Source organism: Benincasa hispida, chromosome 12 (genome assembly GCF_027475165.1).
Source record: "Benincasa hispida cultivar pf3 chromosome 12, pf3_genome.v1.1, whole genome shotgun sequence".
Classification (NCBI taxonomy): Eukaryota; Viridiplantae; Streptophyta; class Magnoliopsida; order Cucurbitales; family Cucurbitaceae; genus Benincasa; species Benincasa hispida.
Window position 1 is genome coordinate 50,180,777 of NC_143489.1, and position 23,164 is coordinate 50,203,940.

At 34.3% G+C, this 23,164-nt stretch overlaps 1 protein-coding gene across 1 annotated transcript; it reads left to right on the forward strand.

The window, feature by feature from the left end:
• Positions 1 to 1,802: 1,802 nt before the first annotated feature.
• Positions 1,803 to 2,744, forward strand: LOC150032045 (uncharacterized). Its single transcript, XM_090308362.1, has 2 exons — positions 1,803 to 2,289; positions 2,428 to 2,744. Exons 1-2 carry the CDS (start codon positions 1,803 to 1,805, stop codon positions 2,742 to 2,744), a joined length of 804 nt encoding a protein of 267 aa, XP_090164488.1.
• Positions 2,745 to 23,164: the final 20,420 nt, after the last annotated feature.

The window sequence follows — 23,164 nt, forward strand, 5'->3', positions numbered from 1 at the left end:
TCAATTCCGTTGCTATCTGACACTCAAAGAGTTAGTATTGGGACAAAGCTAAGAGTTGATGAGAAAGAAGCTATTGTAGCTTTTCTGAGAAACAATGCAGATGTATTTACCTGGTCTACAGATGACATGCCAGGAGACCCACAAGTAATGGTGCACCTCCTCAGTATTGATCCAAGCTTCAAACCAGTGCGCCAAAAGAGGCAGGCTTTTAATTAAGCTCGTAATGAAATAATAACTAAGCAGGTTGACAGCTTATTACGAACAAAGTTCATGTGAGAGGTCCACTACCCACAGTGGTTGTCCAACGTGGTGCTCGTTAGGAAAGAAAATGGAAAATGGAGAATGTGCATTGATTTTACTAACCTCAATAAAGCTTGCCCGAAGTATAGTTTCCCACTCTCGAGAATAGATAAACTTGTTGATGCTACTGCCAGCCACGAGCTATTAAGCTTCATGGATGCATACTCAGGGTATAACCAAATTAGAATGCACCCCTCAGATCAAGAGAAAACCTCTTTCGTTACTAGTCGGGGACTTGATTGTTATACTGTGATGCCATTTGGACTCAAGAATGCAGGAGCTACTTATCAACATCTGGTGAATAAAATGTTTGCTCCTCTTATTGGCAGGAATATGGAGGTATACATGGATGACATGCTGGTTAAAAGAAAAAAAAAAGCGAACAACCATGTAAATGATTTGGTTGAGGCCTTTGGAATCTTGAGAAAATATCAAATGAAGCTAAACCTAGAAAAGTGTGCTTTCGAAGTGGCTTCTGGTAAGTTTCTAGGCTTTATGGTGAACTAGAGAGGAATTTAGGAAAATCCAGATAAAATACGAGCTATACTGGAGATGGAGTCTCCCAAAATGGTAAAACAACTACAAAGTCTGAACCGGAAGATAGCGGCTCTTAATCATTTTATAAGTCGAGCTACCGATAAATGTCTTTAGTTTTTTAAGGTATTAAGGAAAAAAAACTAACTTTGAATGGAAGGAGGAATGTGAGGAGGCGTTCAAACAACTTAAAAATTATCTCAACTCAGTCCCACTCCTTTCCAAGCTCGTGCTAGACGAATAATTTTTCTTATACCTAGTAGTGTCTAATTCTGTAGTTAGTTATGTTCTAGTCAAGGGAAGGTCGATAGTCACCAATATACTACACTAGCAAGTCGATGGTGGGCAGAAACGAGATACCCCCAGGTAGAAAAGCTTGCCCTAGCCTTGGTGGTATCTGCCTGAAGGTTACGCCCCTATTTCCAAGCACATAAAATGACGGTTTTAACCAGTTTCCCATTACGACAAGTGCTGCAAAAGCCAAAAACATCTGGTAGACTAATGAAATGGGCAGTTGAGTTGGGCGAATACGACATCCATTTTCGCCCCCAACTGCAATGAAAGGCCAAGTAGTAGCTGACTTTTTCGCTGAGTTCACTCCATGTGCCTCACCAGGGGACAACACGAAGGTATGCATGGCAGAAATATGTCCAAAAACCGAGAGTTGCAACGACCCTCCATGGGAGCTTTATGTGGATGGATCTTCCAATAGAAAGGGCTTCGAAGCCGAATTGTTGTTGTTGTCACCAAAGGGAGGGCGTCTTGAGTATGCCCTGAGGTTCAAGTTTCAGGCTTCGAATAACGAGGCAGAATATGAAGCATTATTAGCTAGACTGCGATTAGTTATTGAAGTTGGAGTCACCAACCTGATTATTTACAGTGATTCCCAACTCATTATCAATCAGGTAGCTGAGACATACCAGACCAAAGATCGTCGAATGGCTGTTTATCTAGAAGAAGTCTAGAAAATGCTAGGTTCATTTAGCAAGTGTGAGATAAAGCAGATACCGCAATCTCAGAATGCTAATTCCGACTCTTTTGCTCGGTTGGTAACAACTTATGATGCTGACCTAGGTAGAATGGTGCCTGTAGAAGTTTTGAATGCAACTAGTATATTGAGAGAAGAAGTTGTGGAGATAGATGAGCAAGCGCAGATCGAGCATAGCAGTTGGATGACCCCCTTAATCAAGTTTCTGGAAAAAATGGTATTGTCGGATGACAAAGTTGAAGCTCGACAATTAAGGTGTAAGGCTGCCCACAATGTAATAAATAATAGAAGACTATGCAAGAGAGGATATCCTCTCCCTCTGCTAAAATGTGTTGATGTCGAGGAAGCTGATTACATCATGCGGGAAATTCACGAGGGAGTATGTGGTAATCATTTTGAGGCCCCATCCCTCGTAAAGAAAATAATTCGTCAAGGTTATTATTGGCCTACACTAGCTCGGGATGCATGTAAGTTCACCACATCTTGCAATCGGTGTCAGCAATTTGCGATCGTACCCAAATAGCCCCTTGAACCTATCACAAACATCATGAGTCCTTGGACGTTTGCACAATGAGGCGTCGACATAATTGGACCCCTACCTCTAGGTAAAGGGCAAACCAAGTTCATCGTTGTTGCTGTTGATTATTTTACCAAATGGGTAGAGGCTGAAGCTCTAGGAGCAATTACCGAGCAAAAAATAATCAATTTCATTTGGAAGAACATCGTATGTCGATTTGGCATACCACATGTCTTGATCACTGACAACGGTCGTCAGTTTGACAACACGTCATTCTGCCAATTTTACGCTAGCCTCAGTATCAAACATTACTTTTCCTCTCCAGCCCACTTGCAAGCTAATGGACAGATTGAAGCTGCCAATAAGATCATTAAGCGGAATCTCAGGCTAAGTTGGAAGGATTAAAGGGATTGTAGCCTAAAGAGTTGCCAAATGTGTTGTGGGCCTATCAAACGACATCTTGGACCTCGACGGGAGAAACACCATTTTTGTTAGCCTTCAGAGTAGAAGCTGTGGTATCGACTGAGGTTGAAATCCCTTCCCTTAGGGTCGAGCAATTCGAGTTAGTTAAGAATGATGAAGCGCTCCGTCTAAATATAGACCTATTGGAAGAATGTCGAGAGATGGCGAATCTAAGAGTGGAAAAATATAAAAATCGGGTGCCACGATACTATAATTCATGTGTGCGCAAACGAAGCTTTAAAGTGGGAGAACTAGTCCCTAGGCGAGTCATGCCTAACACTAAAGTTCCAGGCAGTGGAGCTTTAGGACCAAACTGAGAGGGTACTTACCAAGTGGCCAAAGTCATTCGACCTGGAATGTACAGCTTGACTAACCTAAGCGGGAAAAGCTTACCCCACCCATGGAATGCCGAACACTTGAAAATTTATTTTCAGTAATTTCTTGATAAACGAATTTATACTTCCTAGATTTGCTTCAAAATTCCAGCAAAAGATTTGTAATTTCTTTCAATTCGAGTATTAAGATTTGTCACTTTTGAAATTGACAATGAGCATTTTGAATCTTACAGTTTACTCAAGCAATGACGTCCTTTCTTTTATGCATAAAGTTATTCGTGCGTGAGTGAGGGGCAAGGAGCAATAATAAAGAAAAGCTGAAATATAGCAGATTCTGATAGGAAAACTACAAGCTTGACTTACGAGCAAAGTCGAGTTGCAACTTTGGATAAATAAGAGCTGAATAAGTAAATTCCCACAAGTCGAGTTACAAACAAAAAAAATGTGTATAAAACTCTATACTAAGCATTGAAGTTTCAAATTTTGATCAACTAAACTGCAAGCTCAAGCCATCAACTCGAGCTGTGATTAAAAAAATTACATGCTCTAATAAGACTGATAATAAATCCAAAAAACAAAATAAAATCTAGTCATCTATGTGACCAATATCACCGAGCTTCGCAAGAGTCTTCGAATCAAGAAATCAGAAATGCCTTGGAGAAGATCATCAAAGGCAGGCTGAGGAGCAGTTGGCAAGGCTTGGCTAGCAAAGATACCCACATTGTCAATCCCTCGAGTCTCGTCATTACGTCAGACCTTAATTTCAGATTGGATGAGATCACCGTCAATGATAGGGTATTTTGCCTTGACGATGCCCATAGCCAGCATAACCCTACATTGGAGGCAATCATCCTCCATCTGGCTGTATGCCTCCGTTTTCTGAAAAACTCTCGGCCAAGTATTTAGCATCTGAAAGCTTGGTCTGAGCCTCCTGCAACTCAGCTTTAACCATCGAAAGCGTCTCCTTCAACTCATTGACTAAAGTGTCATGCTGAGTTTCAAGTGTAGCCAAGGATGCTTGAGAACAGGAAAACCGAGTAGACATCTCGGCGTACAAAGCAGCTCGATCAAATTCCCCATGAGAAATAATATTTCTCCTGAGGGTCTCCACCTTTTCACGCAGCTTCACATGATTCAGCCTATGAAACTCTACTTCATTGCTTAATTTTTGGCAAGACATCATCATTTCATAGGATGCCTGTAAAAGTGAGGAAGATTATAACAAATAGAAAGGTACACGAAAGAGACAAAGATATGATCCAACAGAATTATTTACCAAGCGAAGATGTTGCTAGGCCTATGTAATACCCGACTTGGAATCAGCATGCCATTGGGTCGATACTTTCTCACTCATTCTAGTCCATTGAGCCATAGCCTGAGTTAAGAAGGCAGTCTCATCACCGTCGGACTCGTATGGCCTGTTGAAATCAAAAGGGTATGAAGGAGATGAGGTAGAGCCTTCAGCAGTTGAAGGGGTTGAGACTATCACGGTAGAAGTAGAAGGGTTATGGCAGGGTGAGGTTCGAATGCATGGATGTTGGGAAGGTGGTTCATCAGGGAGATTTTGTGCAAGATCAGATTCTCTCAGCTCACTTGTGCAAGGCATGGAAAGAGGGTTCGACAGGTGAAATTGGGTGGCACGTGCATTAACCCCTAATCCGTCACGTATCCTTTGACGCAAGCTCTTGCGAGGTGCCATTCCTAAAAAGGAAAAGAGAAGAGTAAACTTCAAATTAATTCTCTACAATTTTTTTTTAAAAAAAGCATCAGTGAAACCTATGCGGGTAGATGGATCAAGCTTAAAATTGTCTAAGAACTCTTGTTGAACCAAATTTGGACCATAGCGAAGCAAGCTGTCAGTCGAAAGAGTTGAATCTCAAAATGTAATAACCGCACGAGTCAAGGTAGGCTTGTAATCAATTGCGAAAGAAAAAGAGAAACTAGAATAAATTATAAAAATAGGTCCCGATCGAGCGAACGTACCAAAAACTTACTAAAAGTCTGAAACTCTGTCAGGACTGGTAAAGAGGGCTCTCCGCGGTTCAAGGCAAGCCAGTCACCACTGACGAAAAACCATTGTTTGTTCCACCCCTTCATGGTGGTTGGACAAGAGACAACAGAGTTCCCCTTGCGAATAGTGACATAATAGAAGTTCAATGAGGACTTTATTTTCTTAAGAGTATGAAGGGACATAAATTCCTCCATGGTAATAGGGTTTGAGTTACCTAATTGAAGCCAGAGGACATAACACCCTAACAACACACAATGGGAATTTGGAAATAATTGGAAGGGTGCTATGTTTACATGAGTTAAAAATTGTTGAATGAAAGGATGAAGGGGAAGTCTAACTCCAAAAGTGAACATAGCTGGGTAGAAAGCCACTTCGCTTAGGGGTGGATTGGATGGATCTTCACCTAAGGAAGGGACTCTCATGTGAACCGAATCAGGAATTCAAAATTTGATCCTAAGAGAATTTAAGGCGTTTATGGTTAACGGACCCGAAGGAAGAGTGTGAGAAGTTAAGTTTTCACTTTGTAACTCACGTTCCCTCCGTGTACGGTTTGGAGCCCTTTGATTAGGAACGAAGTCGGAATCGTCAAAATTGGTTGACACATCAATCCTAGGAACTAAGACTCGGGTATTCTCCATGGATTAAAAAAAGGAAAATATAAATCAAGCGATAAATTACCTCGAGGAATGAGGGATTAAAGATGAAGATTGGAGTGTGGTGAGTTTGGTGGCCAAGTAAATCCTTTTTATAAGGGATTATGGCATGAAAAACGAGACTCTTCACATAAGTCAAGCTAAGACATGAACGCTAGGAAAGCTTGAGAAGTAAGACTCGAGCTAGGCTCCAACTAGAGGATTTGAGTCATCCAATGCGAGAGAGAGGCAACTGTGGAAGGTAAAATTAAACACAAATAGTATAATTGAATCCAAATTTTGGGTAAAGGCAGTTGAGCTAAGAAGGTGGGCTAAGGAAAGCCAGCCAACCAAGCTCGACAGGCAACCAGAGGATGGAAGCCAAGCTAATAGATTTTCAAATGGCTTTTGACTAACAATATTGTATCTTGTGCATATGGAATAATATATGCATAAATAACAAATATATATATATATATGTATGTATGTATGTATGTATGTATGTATGTATGTATGTATGTATGTATGTATGTATGTATATGTATGTATGTGTATATTTAAATAAAGAAATATATATATATATATACATACATACATACATATATATATATATATATATATATGTATGCATATATATTTATGTAAAAAAAAAGTATATTATATGTGAGTATATTTTAATAAAGGAATATATATGTATATATATATAATATAATATAATTTAAAAAAAAAAGAATGAGAGAGGGGTGGGCAGCTCGTGGAGCGCCAACCTCTAAGGCTGGCAACCGGGCTGTGAAGCACGGCTAACAAAGTAATAGGAAAGGTGGGGGGGGGGGGGTGCGGTTTTCCTCCCCCCTCAGTTCGTTCAACTCCAACCCAATTAGGCTGGCAGTTGGGCCAAGGCCCAATTGGCCTCAATGAGGTCAACTAAAGAAAAAAAAGAAGGGAATATATATTAATATATTAATATGGGTAGTCAACCTCCCATTTCTACCCTCAATTGGACTTTTTTTTTTTTTTTTTTTGCCATACATTAGATTTTCAAGAAAATGAAAAATTAATGGAAACCTCTTTTAAGATGGTCATTTTAAAGGCTGTTTAGTTACCCAGTTTCGTTTGTGCAGCTCAATTATTAGAGAGCATAACACATTAAGAATAATTGTTGGTAAATCGAAAGTCATACTTCCACCCAAAGGTCGAGCACATTAAGGGTTGAAGTTTGTAACAGTCCAGATAATGATGGTTCAGGTAGAAAACGGATAAAGTAATGATTAATGATGACTTGGAAGCTAAATAGACAAGCTATATTCGGTTATTACATGATCGACCTATATAATTCAAGTGGTATCATCAAAGAAAGGTATGCTTTTCAACCTATGTTAATTGTTACCAGTTGACTCAAATTCAAACCCGATTCTAACTTAAGCGTCGGAATGGATTTGGCTCAACACCATACCGGTGTTAACTTTACTCACTTTTCTTGCAGGATATCCAGTTATTCTCCTCCAAATACAAATTTACTATTGGTGCAAATTTCGGTATCAATGTAAGTCCACATCCTACTTGCCACTTTGCCTATAATAATGACATTTGGTAGATCTCAAAAGAATGCACATTGGTGAGAAATCCACTTCAAAATTTCATTAATTTTTATTTGATCCAATTTTATAATTTTAGTTATTTTATGATTTTAGTTATTTTATTTATTTATTATTATTATATAAATATATTATTATATTATATTATATTATATTTTCTCCATATTTGTGTTCTCGTCGTACTCTTGAAATTCACAACACGTTATCAGCACAAGCTTTTGTTGCTTCCATCGCTGAAGGAAGGTCCTAAAAATAGGTAGGTTTCTTTTCCTTCTTTATTATAATTAATAAATTAAATGTTATTTTGTATATTTAATACATATTAAATTTCTAATATAATGATAATATTTTGTGATAGTGTTACCATGAAAAACCTTACAAAATTAGAATTCACAGCCCTTGGCATTAATGACAATAATTATTTGTCATGGGTGCTTGATGCCGAAATTCACCTGGATGCTATGAACTTGGGAGAATCAATTAAAGAAGAAAATACGACATCTAGTCAGAACAAAGCAAAAACTATGATTTTCCTTTGTCATCATCTCCATGAGGGATTAAAAATAGAATATCTTACAATAAAAGATCCCCGTATCTTGTGAAAATTTTGAAAGAAAGGTATGATCATCAAAAGACAATTATTCTTCCAAAAGCCCGTTTATGAGTGGATGCATTTGAGGCTATAAGATTTTAAATCAGTAAGTGATTACAATTCCGCATTATTTAAAATCAGTTTAAAATTGTTGTTATACGGAGAAAAAAATATTGATGTTAATATGTTAGATAAGACATTTTCTATATTTCATGTCTCGAATATGCTCCTATAGCAGCAATATCGAGAGAAAAGTTTTAAACAATATTCTGAACTAATTTCATGTCTTCTCATGGCTGAACAAAATAATGAGTTATTGATGAAGAACCACGAATCTTAATCAACTGGAACAACACCATTCCCTGAAGTGAATGTTGTGAATGTTAATAATCGTGGTCGAGGTCATAGTCATGGTCGACCTCAAGGTCATGATCGTGGTAGATGAAGAAATAATTATTACTTTCATGGTGGTCGTTCTAATCATTTAAATTTCAAAAGAACCATACAAAATGATCACAAAGGAAAAGCTCCACAAGATAAAAGTTCAAAGAGTGTTGAAACTAAATGCTTCCGATATGGAATGACTGGGCATTGATCATGTACCTGTCGTACGTCAAAACATTTACTTGACCTCTATCAAGCCTCCTTGAAGGAAAAAGAGAAAAATGTGGAAGCAAAATTTTCATACCAGGATAATGACATATTTGACCCATCACACATGACAAATTTAGATGTGGCAGATTTCTTTGAATCTCCTGAAGAGAAGATTGGCACAATTGGTGGAACATCAAGTGTTTCTTTTGACTTTGAGAATATCTAGACTTAATGTTGTTGTTTTCTTTTATCCATCTTGATATTCTTTTTTAGTAACTTTTGTATTTTTAAGTGTTGTTTTTCTTTTTGTTATTATTTTCTTTTAATAAAGAAACCTGGATCATTTTCATATGTTGGATGTTTAAAAAATGAGCAAAAAAGATCTATGTTTGGTAGACAGTGCAAACTACACACAATACTTATAAATAAAAAATACTTTTCCAAATTGACAATGCTGAAAGCAAAAGTAAATACAATATCAGGTTCTTCAAACTTGATCGAAGGTTTTGGAAAAGCAAATATTATTTTGCCTAAAGGAACAAAATTTACAATTGACAATGCATTGTTCTCTAGTCAATCAAAGATAAATCTTCTAAGTTTTAAAGATATACGTTGCAATGGTTATCATATTGAGATTGATAGTAAGAATAATGTGGAATATCTATATATTATCTCTACTGTCTCAAATGAAAAACATATATTGGAAAAGTTGTCTGCTTTATCTTCTAGATCGTATTATACTTATATACGAGTAATTGAAATATATGTAACAATGAACCTGAAGTTCATGAATCTAGACATATTTACAATTTGGCATGATCGATTGGGTCATCCAGGATCTATAATGATGAGGAGAACTATTGAGAATTCAAATGGACACCCATTGAAGAACCGGAAGATTCTTCATTCTAATGAATTATCAATTATCATGTGATGCTTTCTCTCAAGGAAAATTAATAATTAGACCATCACTAGCTAAAGTGGGGACTGAATCACTTGCATTTTTAGAACGAATTCATGGTAATATATGTGAACCTATTAACCCACCAAGTAGACCATTTAATATTTTATGGTATTAATAGATTCATCCAATAGATAGTCACACATGTGCTTATTATCAAGTCAAAATCTTGCATTTGCAAGATTACTTGCTCAAATAATTAAGTTAAGAGCACAATTTCCTGATTATACAATTAAGACCATTCATCTTGATAATGCTAGTGAATTTACATCCCAAGCTTTTGATAATTATTGTATGTCAATTGGGATAATTGTTGAACATCCCGTTGCTCATGCTCATACACAAATTGGTTTAGCAGAATCATTCATAAAATGTTTGCAATTAATTGCAAGACCATTACTTATGAGAGCTAAGCTTCCTTCATCTGTATGGGGAAATGTTATTTTACATATAGCGTCACTTGTACGCACTAGGCCAGTAGCTTATCATAAGTACTCACTATTACGATTAGCTTATGGTAATGAGCCAAATATTTCCCATTTGAGAATTTTTTTTGGTGTGCAGTATATGTTCCAATTGCTCCACCACAATGCACTAAGATAGGTCCTCAAAGGAGGTTAGAAATATATATTGGATATGATTCTCTATCAATTATTAAATATCTTGAACCCCTGACAGGTGATGTATTTATTGGACGATTTGCTGATTATTATTTTAATAAGATAAATTTTCCAACATTAGGGGGAGGAATTAATAAATTGGAAAAATAAATTACATGGAATGCATCGTTATTGTCTCATTTAGATCCCCATACAGATCAATGTGAACTTGAAGTTTAGAAAATAATTCATTTACAAAATATAGCATATCAATTACCAAATGCATTTTAGATGCAAAGAAAGTAACCAAGTCACATATACCAGTTGCAAATGTTCCATAAAAAATTGATATCTCAACACAACAAGTTGTAGTTAATGAGTTTGGAACACACCAGAAGCATGGTAAACCAATGGGTTTTAAATATAAAAATCCTCAATAACGAAAAAGAATTAATAGTAAAAAAGAATTGGTTGGGGATGTAAATACCCATGAAGAGATTCTTGACATGACTAGTGAGGAAAGTGAAATACCTAAAGATAATAATGAGATTTCAATAAACTATGTCATGACAAGAAAAAGATGAAATCGAACTAATGTAGTTATTGACAACATTTTTACATATAATGTTGCTCTTTATATTATATCTGAAAATGAGGATCCTGAACCAAAATCTGTTAAAGAATGTCGACATAGAAAAGATTGACTTAGTGGAAAGAGCAATTGAGGCAGAATTAAACTGACTTTCAAAGTGACAGGTTTTTGGACCAATAGTACGAACATCAGAAGGTGTTAAACCTGGAGGATACAAATGGGTATTTGGGTATTTGTGAGAAAAAGAAATGAAAATAATGAGGTCACGAGATACAAAGCAAGACTAGTTGCACAAGGGTTTTCACAAAGACCTGGTATTGATTATGAGGAGACATATTCTTCAGTGGTGGATGCAATTACACTAAGATATTTAATTGGCTTGACTGTATATGAAAGTCTGGATATGCATGTTATGGATGTAGTCACAACATATTTATATAGATTTCTTGATAATGATATTTATATGAAAATCCCAGAAGGATTTAAGGTACCTGAAACATATATCAAATTCCTGGGAATGGTATTCAATAAAGTTACAGAGATCACTATATGGGTTGAAACAATCAGGATGTGGTACAATCGCCTGAGTGGATATTTATTGAAAGAATTATACCAAAATAATTCAATATATTCATGTGTTTTTATAAAGAAATCACAATCAGGATTTGTTATTATAACTGTATATGTAGATAACTTGAATATAATTGGAACTTCTGGAAAGCTTTCAAAGGCAATAGAATATCATCAAAAAGAATTTGAGATAAAAGATCTTGGAAAAACAAAATTTTTCCTTGGTTTGCAAATTGAGCATTTAGCAGATGGAATATTTATTCATCAGTCAACTTATACAGAAGAAGTTTTGAAAATATTTTATATGGACAATCACATCTATTAAATATTCTAATGGAAGTCCATTCATTGGATATAAAGAAAGATATATTTCAACCTCGAGAAGATAATGAAGAACTTTTTGGTCCTGAAGTACCATATCTTAGTGCAATTGTTACACTTATGTATCTTACTAATAATACAAAGCCAAATATTGCATTTTCAATAAATTTATTAACTAGATATTTCTTCTCCTACAAAAAGACATTGGAACGAAATTAAGCATATACTCCATTATCTCTGAGGAACAATCGATATGAGTTTGTTTTATTCAAATAAATCAAATTTTGATCTAATTGGTTATGTAGATTCTGGATATTTATCTGATCCACACAAAGTTAGATCTCAAACAGATTATTTGTTCACATGTGGAGGAACTGCTATATCAAGGCGATCGGTGAAACAAACCATAATGGCTACTTCCTCAAATCATGCTAAAATTCTTGCAATTCACGAGGCTAGTCGAGAATGTGTATGGCTAAGGTCAATGACTCAGCACATTCGTGAAATTTGTGGCTTGTCTTCTAATAAAAATCTTCCAACAATATTATACGAAGACATCACAGCTTGCATAGCCCAAATCAAATGAGGATATATTAAAGGAGATAGAATAAAACATATTTCACTGAAGTTTTTCTACACTCATGATCTTGAAGAAAATGGTGAAATCACTTTACAACAAATTTGTTCGAAGGATAACTTGGCAGCCTTATTTACAAAGGCATTACCACCGCAACTTTTGAAAAATTAGTGCACAATATTAGAATGTGGCAATTTAGAGATTTTAAGTGATGTTTTGTGAGGGGGAGTAAATGTATTGTATTCTTTTAGGAGTATTTATATGAAATATGTACTCTTTTTCCTTCACTAGGATTTTTCTTTTTCCATTGGGTTTTTCCTAGTAAGGTTTCAACAAGGCATATTATATATATATATATATATATATATATATATATATATATATATATGGGCATCTAAGGGGGAGTATTATAAGTATCATAAAAATAGATGCCCAATGCTTAGTGTCCTAAAAGCCATGTGTCATTTTTTATATTGTCCATGTGTCTTGTAATAATTCATGCTTGGTGTCCATGTAAGTCCACACCTCTACTTGCCACTTTGCCTATAAATTTCATTTGGTGGATCTCAAAAGAATGCACAGAAATCCACTTCAAAATTCCATTAATTTTCATTTTTATCCAATTTTATAATTTTAGTTATTTTATGATTTTAGTTATTTTATATTTGATTTATTTATTATTATTAGTATAAATGTTATATATTAGTAATGAATGAACATTACATGATGCATGACATTACTTTAGGTAATCTTATAAACGTTATAATTTTATAAAGTATGTCAATGCTTGCAATGTCGGTTTTAATTTGTTTCATTTACTTTATAAGAGTTATAACTAAATGAAATTAGAAATTAAAATCAATAACCAAGAGTTGCATGCAAACTTAGGTAAAATCATTTTTAAAATAGTTTTAAAATATGATTGGGATAGACCTAAGTTCACAAATTTCTAATGAGATTAGAAATTATATTAATCTTTTAAATCGATTTAATAGGATTAAATTGATTTCAATAAAAGATTAAATTTGTAGCAAATATATCTATAAGGGACCTTTTGTCTAAGGCGGGTTTTGGCTAGACTGGGTATTTAAGCTGACAAAACGGAACATCCCTACCTGGGAATCTACCTGGAAAGGTGAATTAGATAGATTTGCTATAAGCATGCAATTGTGGATTAATATTTGTTAATGTGTTTAATGAATGTGAATCAAAATTGTTTAACTTTCCAAAGTAAGTGTTACTTTTAAGCAAACTTAAATAATCACTTAGTAAAAATAATTAGTCGTATTTTTCCTAAGTAAATTAAACCTTAGGTTGTTAAAATACTCAGTGGGAGAAAAATATGTATATGATATGTCATTTTTCACTCACGTTTCTCCCTTAATATTCACACCGTGAGACTCATGCTTGGCCTTGAGGCGTCCTGGGGTATCCCCTTCAGATGGTGTTTGCATGGGTCAATATCAAGGTGAATGGAGAAAGTATTTATAGTAAGTGGGAGAGGGATGTGTGTCAACATGTCTACAGTCTCTTTCATTGGTTTGCACGGCCTCGAGGCACCCTGGGAGCGTCTCCCTTCAAATGGTTTGTGCAGTTGATCAATATCAAGGAGAACTCCAGAAATGGATAGGGTCGCTTTAGTTTTTGCCCCAATTGGTTTTTCCCTTCGGTTGGCTCATTGGGGCAGAAATTTAGGATCTAAAATGAAGGGTCACACTTATAAAAAATTATTAAGCAAGTTAATGATTTCTTGACCCAATAAATAATGACTGATCATTATAGGAATAAGAGTTATTCTGGTATAATGATTAGTTGAGAGTGTCTGAATTCAGTGAAGGGAGAAATTGACTTACCCTTTGGTGGCTTTTGTCCTAAATCACTGAAGCGTCATTGCAAAATTTTGATGTTAAATGGAGTTTATTTAGATTTTGCTAAAACTGATTGGATTTTTTTAAAGAGTTATGCTAAAATCTAATGTAGATCAAATATGTTTATTTTTTTCAGCAAAATGTCAAATAGTGGTTTTCCGTTAGATGCCTTTTCAAGTTTGACCAGTTTTAATTACATGACGTGGAAAGAATCCATTAAAACATTTTTCGTGGTAAATGACCTTGAAGTAGTCATGAATGAGGATTGTCCTCAAGTCCTAACCCCCTGATGCACCACAAAATGTTCATAATGCACATGAGGTGTGGATAAAGGCTAATTCGAGGGTTCGAGTTCACATTTTGGTAAGAATACTTGATGCGTTGGCCAAAAGGTTTAAGAACATGATCACTGCACATGAGATCATGGAATCAATGCGAGAATTGTATGAACGTAAGTTCTCACTATTCAAGCAAAACAAGACTGATGACAATAAAACCAGTAGTGTCAATTCCTAAGATAATCTCCACTCCATATTGAATATCAAGGGACTAATAGAGAAAACAATTGTTGCCAACTCTGATGAAGTTTGTTGACGAGGATCGTCCTTTGAGATAAAACTTGGAGTTTATGATATGAGTTTTGGTATTGATCCCACTACCCTTCAGAAAAGGAGGAGCTCCAAAGACGATAAATATGATTTAGTTGTCTTGGAGACGTGCTTAGTAAAAAATGATGATTCTGCCTGGATAATTGATTCAGAGGCTACTAACCATGTGTGATCTTCCCATCAAGGATTTAGTTCTTGGAAACAGTTGGAAGCTGGAGAGATGACTCTTAGAGTTGGTACTGGTGAGGTCGTTTCAAATGTTGTTGTAGGCAGACTTAAGTTATTTTTGGACAAGAACGATATATGTTATTAGATAATAAATATGTAGTTCCTTATATCAAGAGGAATCTAATTTTTGTTTCATGTCTAATTGAACAAAATTATTCCATATCATTCTCTGAGAATAAAGTGTTTATTTTTAAGAATGGAATGGAGTTAGGTTTTGATTCAATAGAAAATAACTTGTATGTACTAAGGCTGTTAGTCATAAAAGTTGTGCTCAATACTGAAATCTTCAAAACAACAACAACTGCAAAAAGACCAAGAATTTCTCCTAAAGAAAATGTCCATCTTTGGCATCTAAGGTTAGGTCACGTCAATCTCAATAGGATTGAGAAGTTGGTAAAAAATGGACTTCTGAATGGTTTAGAAGAAAACTCTTTACCAGTATATGAATCATGTCTTGAAGGTAAAATGACCAAACGACCTTTTACTGGAAAAGGTTATAGAGCCAAAGAAACTGTGGAGCTTATACATTCTAACCTATGTGGTCTGATGAATGTAAGAGCACGAGGCGGGTATGAATATTTCATCTCTTTCATAGATGATTATTCTAGATTTGGGTATCTATACCTATTGCAACATAAGTCTGAAGCTCTTGAAAAGTTCAAGGAGTACAAGACTGAAGTTGAAAACTTGTTAGGTAAGAAGATAAAACACTACAATCAGATCGTGGTGAAGAGTATCTGGACTTAAGATTCCAGAACTATATGGTAGAATATAGAATCACATCCCAACTCTCAGCCCCAAGTACACCTCAGTAGAATGGTGTATTAAAAAAGAGAAACAGAACCCTGTTGAATATGGTTCGGTCTATGATGAGTTATGCTCATCTTCCATGCTTGTTTTGAAGATATGCAGTAGAGACTGTAGTTTATATTTTGAACAATGTTCCCTCAAAGAGTGTTTCTGAAACACCTTTTGAGTTATGGAGAGGTTGTAAAGATAGTTTATGCCACTTCAGGATTTGGGAATGTCCAACCCATGTGCTTATGGAAAACCCCAAAAAGTTGGAATCTTGTTCAAAAGTGTGCCTATTTATAGGTTACCCCAAGGAAACGAGAGGTGGATACTTCTATGATCCAAGTGAGAATAAAGTGTTTGTATCGACAAACGCTACCTTCTTAGAAGAAGAACACATGAGGGATCATAAACCACGAAGTAAACTTGTTTTAAATGAGATTTCTAATGATACTACTGAGACTTCAACAAGAGTTGTTGAACAGGCTGATAGATCAACAAGGGTGGTTAATGTCAATTCATCTAGTCATCCATCTCAAGAGTTGAGATTGCCTCGACGTAGTGGGAGGGTTGTGAACCCACTGGTATGCAACATGGGTTTAACAAAAGCCCAAAACATCATAACTGATGATGGTATTGAGGATCCATTGTCTTATAAGCAAACAATGGAAGATGTTGACAAGGATGAGTGGATTAAAGTCATGAATAAAAAAATGGAGTCCATGTACTTCAATTCTATCTGGGAGCTTGTAGATCAACCTGATGGGGTAAAACTTATAGGTTGTAAACGGATCTACAAGAGGAAAAGAAGTGTAGATGGAAAGGTACATACCTTTAAAGCTAGACTTGTGGCAAAGGGTTATACCTAGGTTGAGGGAATGGACTACGAAGAAAATTTCTCACATATTGTCATGTTAAAGTCTATCAGGATTCTCTTGTCTATAGCCACATATTATGACTATGAGATATAGCGAATAGATGTCAAGACTGCCTTTTTGAATGGTAATCTTGAGAAGATCATCTATATGATTCAACCAAAAGGATTCATTGTATAAGATCAAGAGTAAAAGGTTTGTAAGCTTAATCGGTCATTTATGGACTGAAACAAGCATCTCGATCTTGGAATATAAGATTTGATACTGCGATCAAATCTTATGGCTTTGATCAGAATGTTGATGAGCCTTGTGTTTACAAGAAAATCATCAATAGCTTAGTAGCTTTCCTCATGCTGTATGTGGATGATACCCTACTCATTGGGAATGATGTAGGTTTCCTGACTGATGTTAAGAAATGACTAGCTGCCCAATTCCAAATGAAAGATTTAGGAGAGATGCAGTTTGTTCAAGGGATCCAGATTATAAGAGATCGTAAGAATAGAAGGTTGGCCTTATCTTAAGCATCCTATATTGACAAGATGCTTGTTTGATATTCGTTGCACAATTCCAAGAAGGGTTTATTACTTTTCAGGCATGAAATTTTATTGTCTAAGGAACAGTGTCCTAAGAACTCCTTAAGAGATTGAGGAAATGAGATGGATTCCTTATTCATCGGCTATTAGTAGCCTTATGTATGCAATGTTATATACTAGACCTGACATTTGCTATGCAGTAGGGATTGTCAATCTATATCAGTCCAATCATCACTGGACGACGGTCAAAACGATCCTCAAGTATTTTTGGAGAACGAAAGACTATATGCTCATGTATGGAAATAAGGATTTGATCCCTATAGGATACACAGACTCTGATTTTCAAACTGATCGGGATTCTCGAAAATCCACATCAGGGTCAGTGTTCACTCTGAATGAAGAAGCTATAATATGACGAAACATCAAGCAATGATGCATCATAGACTCCACTATGGAGTCCAATACATAGTTGCTTGTAAAGCTGCTAAAGAGGTTGTTTGGCTTGAGAAGTTCCTTACTGATTTGGAAGTTGTTCCAAATATGTCTTTGCCCATCACACTTTATTGCGATAACCGTGGTGGTGTGGCAAATTCTAAGGAACCTAGGAGTCACCAAATATGCAAGCACATAGAACAGAAATATCATTTGATTCGAGAGATTGTGCATCGAGGTGATGTGATTTTCACGAAGATTGCTTTGGAACACAATGTTGTTGATCCGTTTACAAAGGCTCTCACGACCAAAGTGTTCGAAGGTCATCTAGAAAGTCTGAGTCTATGAGATATGCGACACATTGTCTAGGACAAGTAGGAGATATTACTGGAGTATAGTGTATGCTCTAGTTTATTGTATTTTGTACTTTATTTGTATAGTACATTAGTCTTCCTAAGCTTTATGACAAGTGGGAGATTATTGGGAATGGTGTTCTAAATCTCCTTGTAATCTTGTAGTTTGTAAACTCTGTATATACATATTGTTGTTAATAAAATAAGTGTTATTTTATAAGCATATACTCAATCCAATAACCTAAGATTGGAGGTTATTTCATGTAATTTAAACAAGCATGTAGAGACATACAAGTGGATCTTGCTTAAATAATAACCTAATTAGTCTCTAATAGATGGATAAGGTTGGGTACCTTATCCTGGTGACACTACAGATACGAATCACTTTATAGGTGTTACAAATGTTGTAAAGTGCTACAAATGATCTGATCCTGATCATTCATGTGGAGACATGTAAGCGTGGGTATCCTATACAAAGAACTTGTATAAGACTAAACCACGAAATGATTAGTCTATTTATATAACGTCGTTAATAATAGAGACTTACATTTCACTAGGATGACCATACGTGACATGACGTGAATCCTGAGTCAGTTGTGAACTCCTGCTCATGAAGGTGGTCCTTTGATTTGTATGGGTGAGAGTGTCCAGATTGCCAACTCAACAAGCTTACCATTTTGGGGATTCATCTGACTGGGGAGCTGGGAACTCAGCTACACAAAACAGAATTCACTCATTCCCCAATGCAGGGCAAGTAGATAAATTGCTCCCTTAAGGGCTGATTCTGAGTCTTGAACATAGTGGCCACACCCTCTCCTGACTTGAGAGAACTTGGTCATAGTGAGACTATGACTTATTTTTCATTACAGGAATCAGTGGTACTTAAGGAGTTAGATGTAACTATAGTAGAAAAACGGTATTTTGGCCTTGCTGTACTTACGAGCAATTTGTGAAGGGTCATCGTACTGTTGATTGGTTATATCCAATGGACACAAAAAATTATCTGTAGTGCGAAGAGTGCAATTGTTAGTCTTTAGTGGAGTGACTGACAATTAACAAATGTCGGGTAATTTAATTTAAGAGTTTAATTATTTATCCGAGTACCATTGAAGCTTCAATCTACAGGTTCATAAGGTCTCCATTGTAGCTCAACAGGGATTTAATCTTTAGTTTAATGTGTAGTGCTCAAATTAATTGTATATGATATAATTAGTTTAATTATTTATCCGAGTACTATTAAAGCTTCAATCTACAGGTCCATAAGGTCTCAATTGTAGCTCAAAGGGATTTAATCTTTGGTTTAATGTGAAGTGCTCAAATTAATTATATATGATATAATTAATTATAATGTATTTGATACATTATATATGAGAGGAATTTGCATATGATTCAAATACCAATTATATGAATGAGATTCATGTAATTAAATATAAATATGATTTGTATTGAGAGGAATTAAAATATTTGGATATGATCCAAATATCATTTATATGGATGAGATTCATATATATGGATTTTATATAAAGGTAATTTATATTAAATGCTATGTATAGTTAAGAGAGAATAAAATCTGTAGTTCATGTTGTATTCGATGCAATATAATACTATAGGCTATATGTTATATTTGATACAACATATAGTATATATATAATAAAGTAGTTACTATATATTCTTTTTTATTAATTTGTTTGAAATTAATAAAAGGAAAGGAGTTATAACTCATTCCCCTTATTCTCTCAATAACTAACGTGTAATAAAAGAAGTTAAGAGAATCATCTTCTTCAAGAATTCACAATCTAAGAGAAAGGTTCTTTGGAAAAGAAAAAAAAAAACTTCCCTCTCATCGTCTTCTTCTCCTTCCCTCTTCCAAGGATTCAAGAAAAACCCACAACTCCTACTTGAATCCCTTAATCCCAAAAAAGAATACAGATGGTTCTCGACTAGTAGTGTCCATGTGTGAAGAATGAGTTCTGTTTGTGGCTCGTACGAGGGATTACTTGAAGAAAGGTTCTTCAAAGGTGAGGTTTCTTGAAACCTATTTTTTTCATCTAAAAACATGTTGTAATTTAATATTAAATGCATATCTTTTGTATGTTTACTATAAATTTTGTATTAAATAATTAATGGAATTTGGACAATCCGCTTCCGCTCAAGGATCTCCTCGTGTCAAGATTCCTTCAATAACATAGTGTGATCAAACTTTTCATGTTATTCTTTGGGTGCTTATTTCAACTCATAAAGAGACTTGACAAGTTTACAAACTTTGTCTTCAAGTCCTTTAACAACAAACCCTTCAGGTTGTTTCATATAGATTTCTTCATCTAAATCTCCATTTAAAAATATAGTTTTTACATCCATTTGGTGTATTTCCAGATTTTGTAAAGCTATTATTGCAATTAACACCCTTATAAGTGTAATCCCCATTGCTGGAGAATAGTATCAAATAAATCTAGCCACTTTTTTTGGTAAAAGCCTTTAGCTACCAAACAGACTTTGTACTTATCAATAGTACTATCAACCTTTAGCTTTCTATTAAAAATCTATTTACTCCCAATTGGTTTACTTCCAGGAGGTAAATCAACCAATACTTAAGTATTGTTCTATAAAATAGATTCCAATTTACTATTGATAGCTTCTTTCCAATAAGGTGCATTAGGAGATGACACCACTTCATGAAAAGTTTGAGGCCCATCTTCTATCATATTGGTTATGAAATCAGGTCCAAAAGAAATAGCTTTCTAATTAGCTATTTTGCTTCTTCTAGGTTCATACTCAGTTTTCTGATCGTCTTGACCTTTTGAAGAGCTAGCCTCATTAATTCTTTTGGCACTAATGATTTTGTGTTTTTCCTCCTTTAAAGAAAATATATCCTCAAAGAATTTAGCTTCAATAGATTCCATTATGGTATTATTATTAATATCAGGTATTTCTGATTTAATTACCATAAATCTATAAGTTGTACTATGCGTAGCATATGTTGGGAATGTCTTAAAACTCGCAGTTCGTAATCATGAAAACATATTATATTTATCAATAAAAGTATTATTTAAGAATTTATTCGATAAAGTGTTATTGAAATTGAAATTGCATTATGTTAAAAAATCCAATAAACGAATCCATGGTTATAAGTATGAATTTGTGACTTTATGTAGAGACATAAAAGATGGTCAAGTAATAGTATATAGCCAAAAAGGTTTATAAGTATATGGATGAGATTGAGTACCTCGTCCTGCGGACACTATGGATGTGGCCTATTTTGTATACTGATACAAACGATGTGATCCTGAAATCGTTCATATGGAGACATGCAAGTGGAGGCATCCTATGCAAAAGAGTTTTGCATAAGATCAGACAATAAAATAGTCATTTTTCTTTATAACGATCGTTCATTATTAAAACTGACTATTTCAATTTGATGACCTAGGGTAACTTGATCTTAATCTTGAGCTAACTATGAACTCCTATTTATTTGGGATTATCTTTTGATCTGGATAGGTGAGAGTAGTTCGACAACACTACTCATCAAGCCTCCCATTTTGGGGAAAGATCGGATAGATAGTTAGGGACATAGTCTTGCAAGATGGAATTCACTTTTACTATCAATTTTATTAAGTCTTTAATGACCAAAATGTGTGTATATGTATTGATTTGGTCCAACAACCTACTGAGAATAGTCAATAGTTAAGCTAAGTGCATATGCACATTGTCAAAGAGTAATCTATACTATATTAAAAGGGAAAATAAGGGGAGAATTTTTCTCTTTCTTTTTTGTCCTTAAAACTTTTAAGAATTTCTATTTTATTCTGTAATATTTTTAATAATACATATTTTACATTCACCGCAATTAAACGTACACATCTTCGGAAAAATGATATCACACTTTTTCGGCTTGACATATTACTCATATAATTACTAAACTTAATTAGACCACACATCCTTTTACATCATAACTACAAATTTATATACATTTTCCTTCGTGTCATAACTACAAATTTTTCAAAGTATAAATACAAACATTTGTATTTTTTTTTTTTTTTTGTCTCATCTCCATTTTTAAGATGTCCTTTGATAGAAAGAATTTTAGAGTGATAGTATTGAAGTTTTCATTCTCCATTTCAAGATGGTTGCAATCCTCTTCCGTATCTTATTTTTGTTGGTTGCTTTTTTCAGTGGATTTTGTTGCCACCACCACACAAGGCTTTCACTGGATGATGAAGTCTCTAATGGAATTCTTTACTCTCTAGGGCTCTTCCAATCGTAATGAAAACCGGATTCTCTATTTTTTTAAAGAAAGGGAATTGAGGATTTTAAGTAAGAAAAGATTGAAAACATGGAGAAATTTGAGGAGAATTTTTTTGTATATTATTCTATAAAAATTGAAGACGACTAATATAAAGAAGCATAGATAAAAATATCTAAATATAAAAGGTAAGATACGTGTGTCGACATGACATTGGACAATGATTAATAGCAAAAGAAAAAAAATTAAATAATACATAATTAACCACGAAATAGAGTAGAAAAGCAAGTTTAATAATATGGTTTAACATTTAGTTTTAATTGATAAGATATGTTAGGTTGCGGGTCAAAAGATTAGTAAATTTAATTGTGAACTCATGTACACTTTTTTAAAATCAATTTTATAAAATATATTCTTTTTTTCTTTTCTTTTTTTTTTCTCTAGAAATTACTCTATTTCAAAAAATGCCCCAAATAATTATCTATGGCATATAAGATCAAATAATAAGTTATCTTATTTGATCTATTTTTCATATCAATTTTATTTTAACAAATTTCATTTCAATTACATCATATGTATTTTAATTTTATTCATCCCATTTCAATTACATCACATGTATTTTAATTTTATTCATCCCATCTACTTTATAATCTTTTTCCCTTTCTTTACTTTTATTCATGCCAAATATTTAAATTTAAACTTAATTACAAGTATGTTCATTAAATAAATCTTATTTATACATTAAAAATTATGTCTCAAAATTCTCTACCACAATTTTATTATTTATATTTTGATTTCAATAAAGAAGAAAAAGATATATTTAATTTTCACAATTTTAATCTTCTTTTCCGGAGTTACATTATGTAATTGTATTCTCATGAGTTTAAAAGAGAAAATTGAGATTTGAACCACATACTTCTTAGTGATTAACACATACAGACGTAAATTGAATTAAACATTTTTTTGGCTACATGATATAAGTTCTAATAATATATTGCACAATAAACAATAAATATATAGTTTTACATTGGTAATTATATGATTTTCGGTACTTT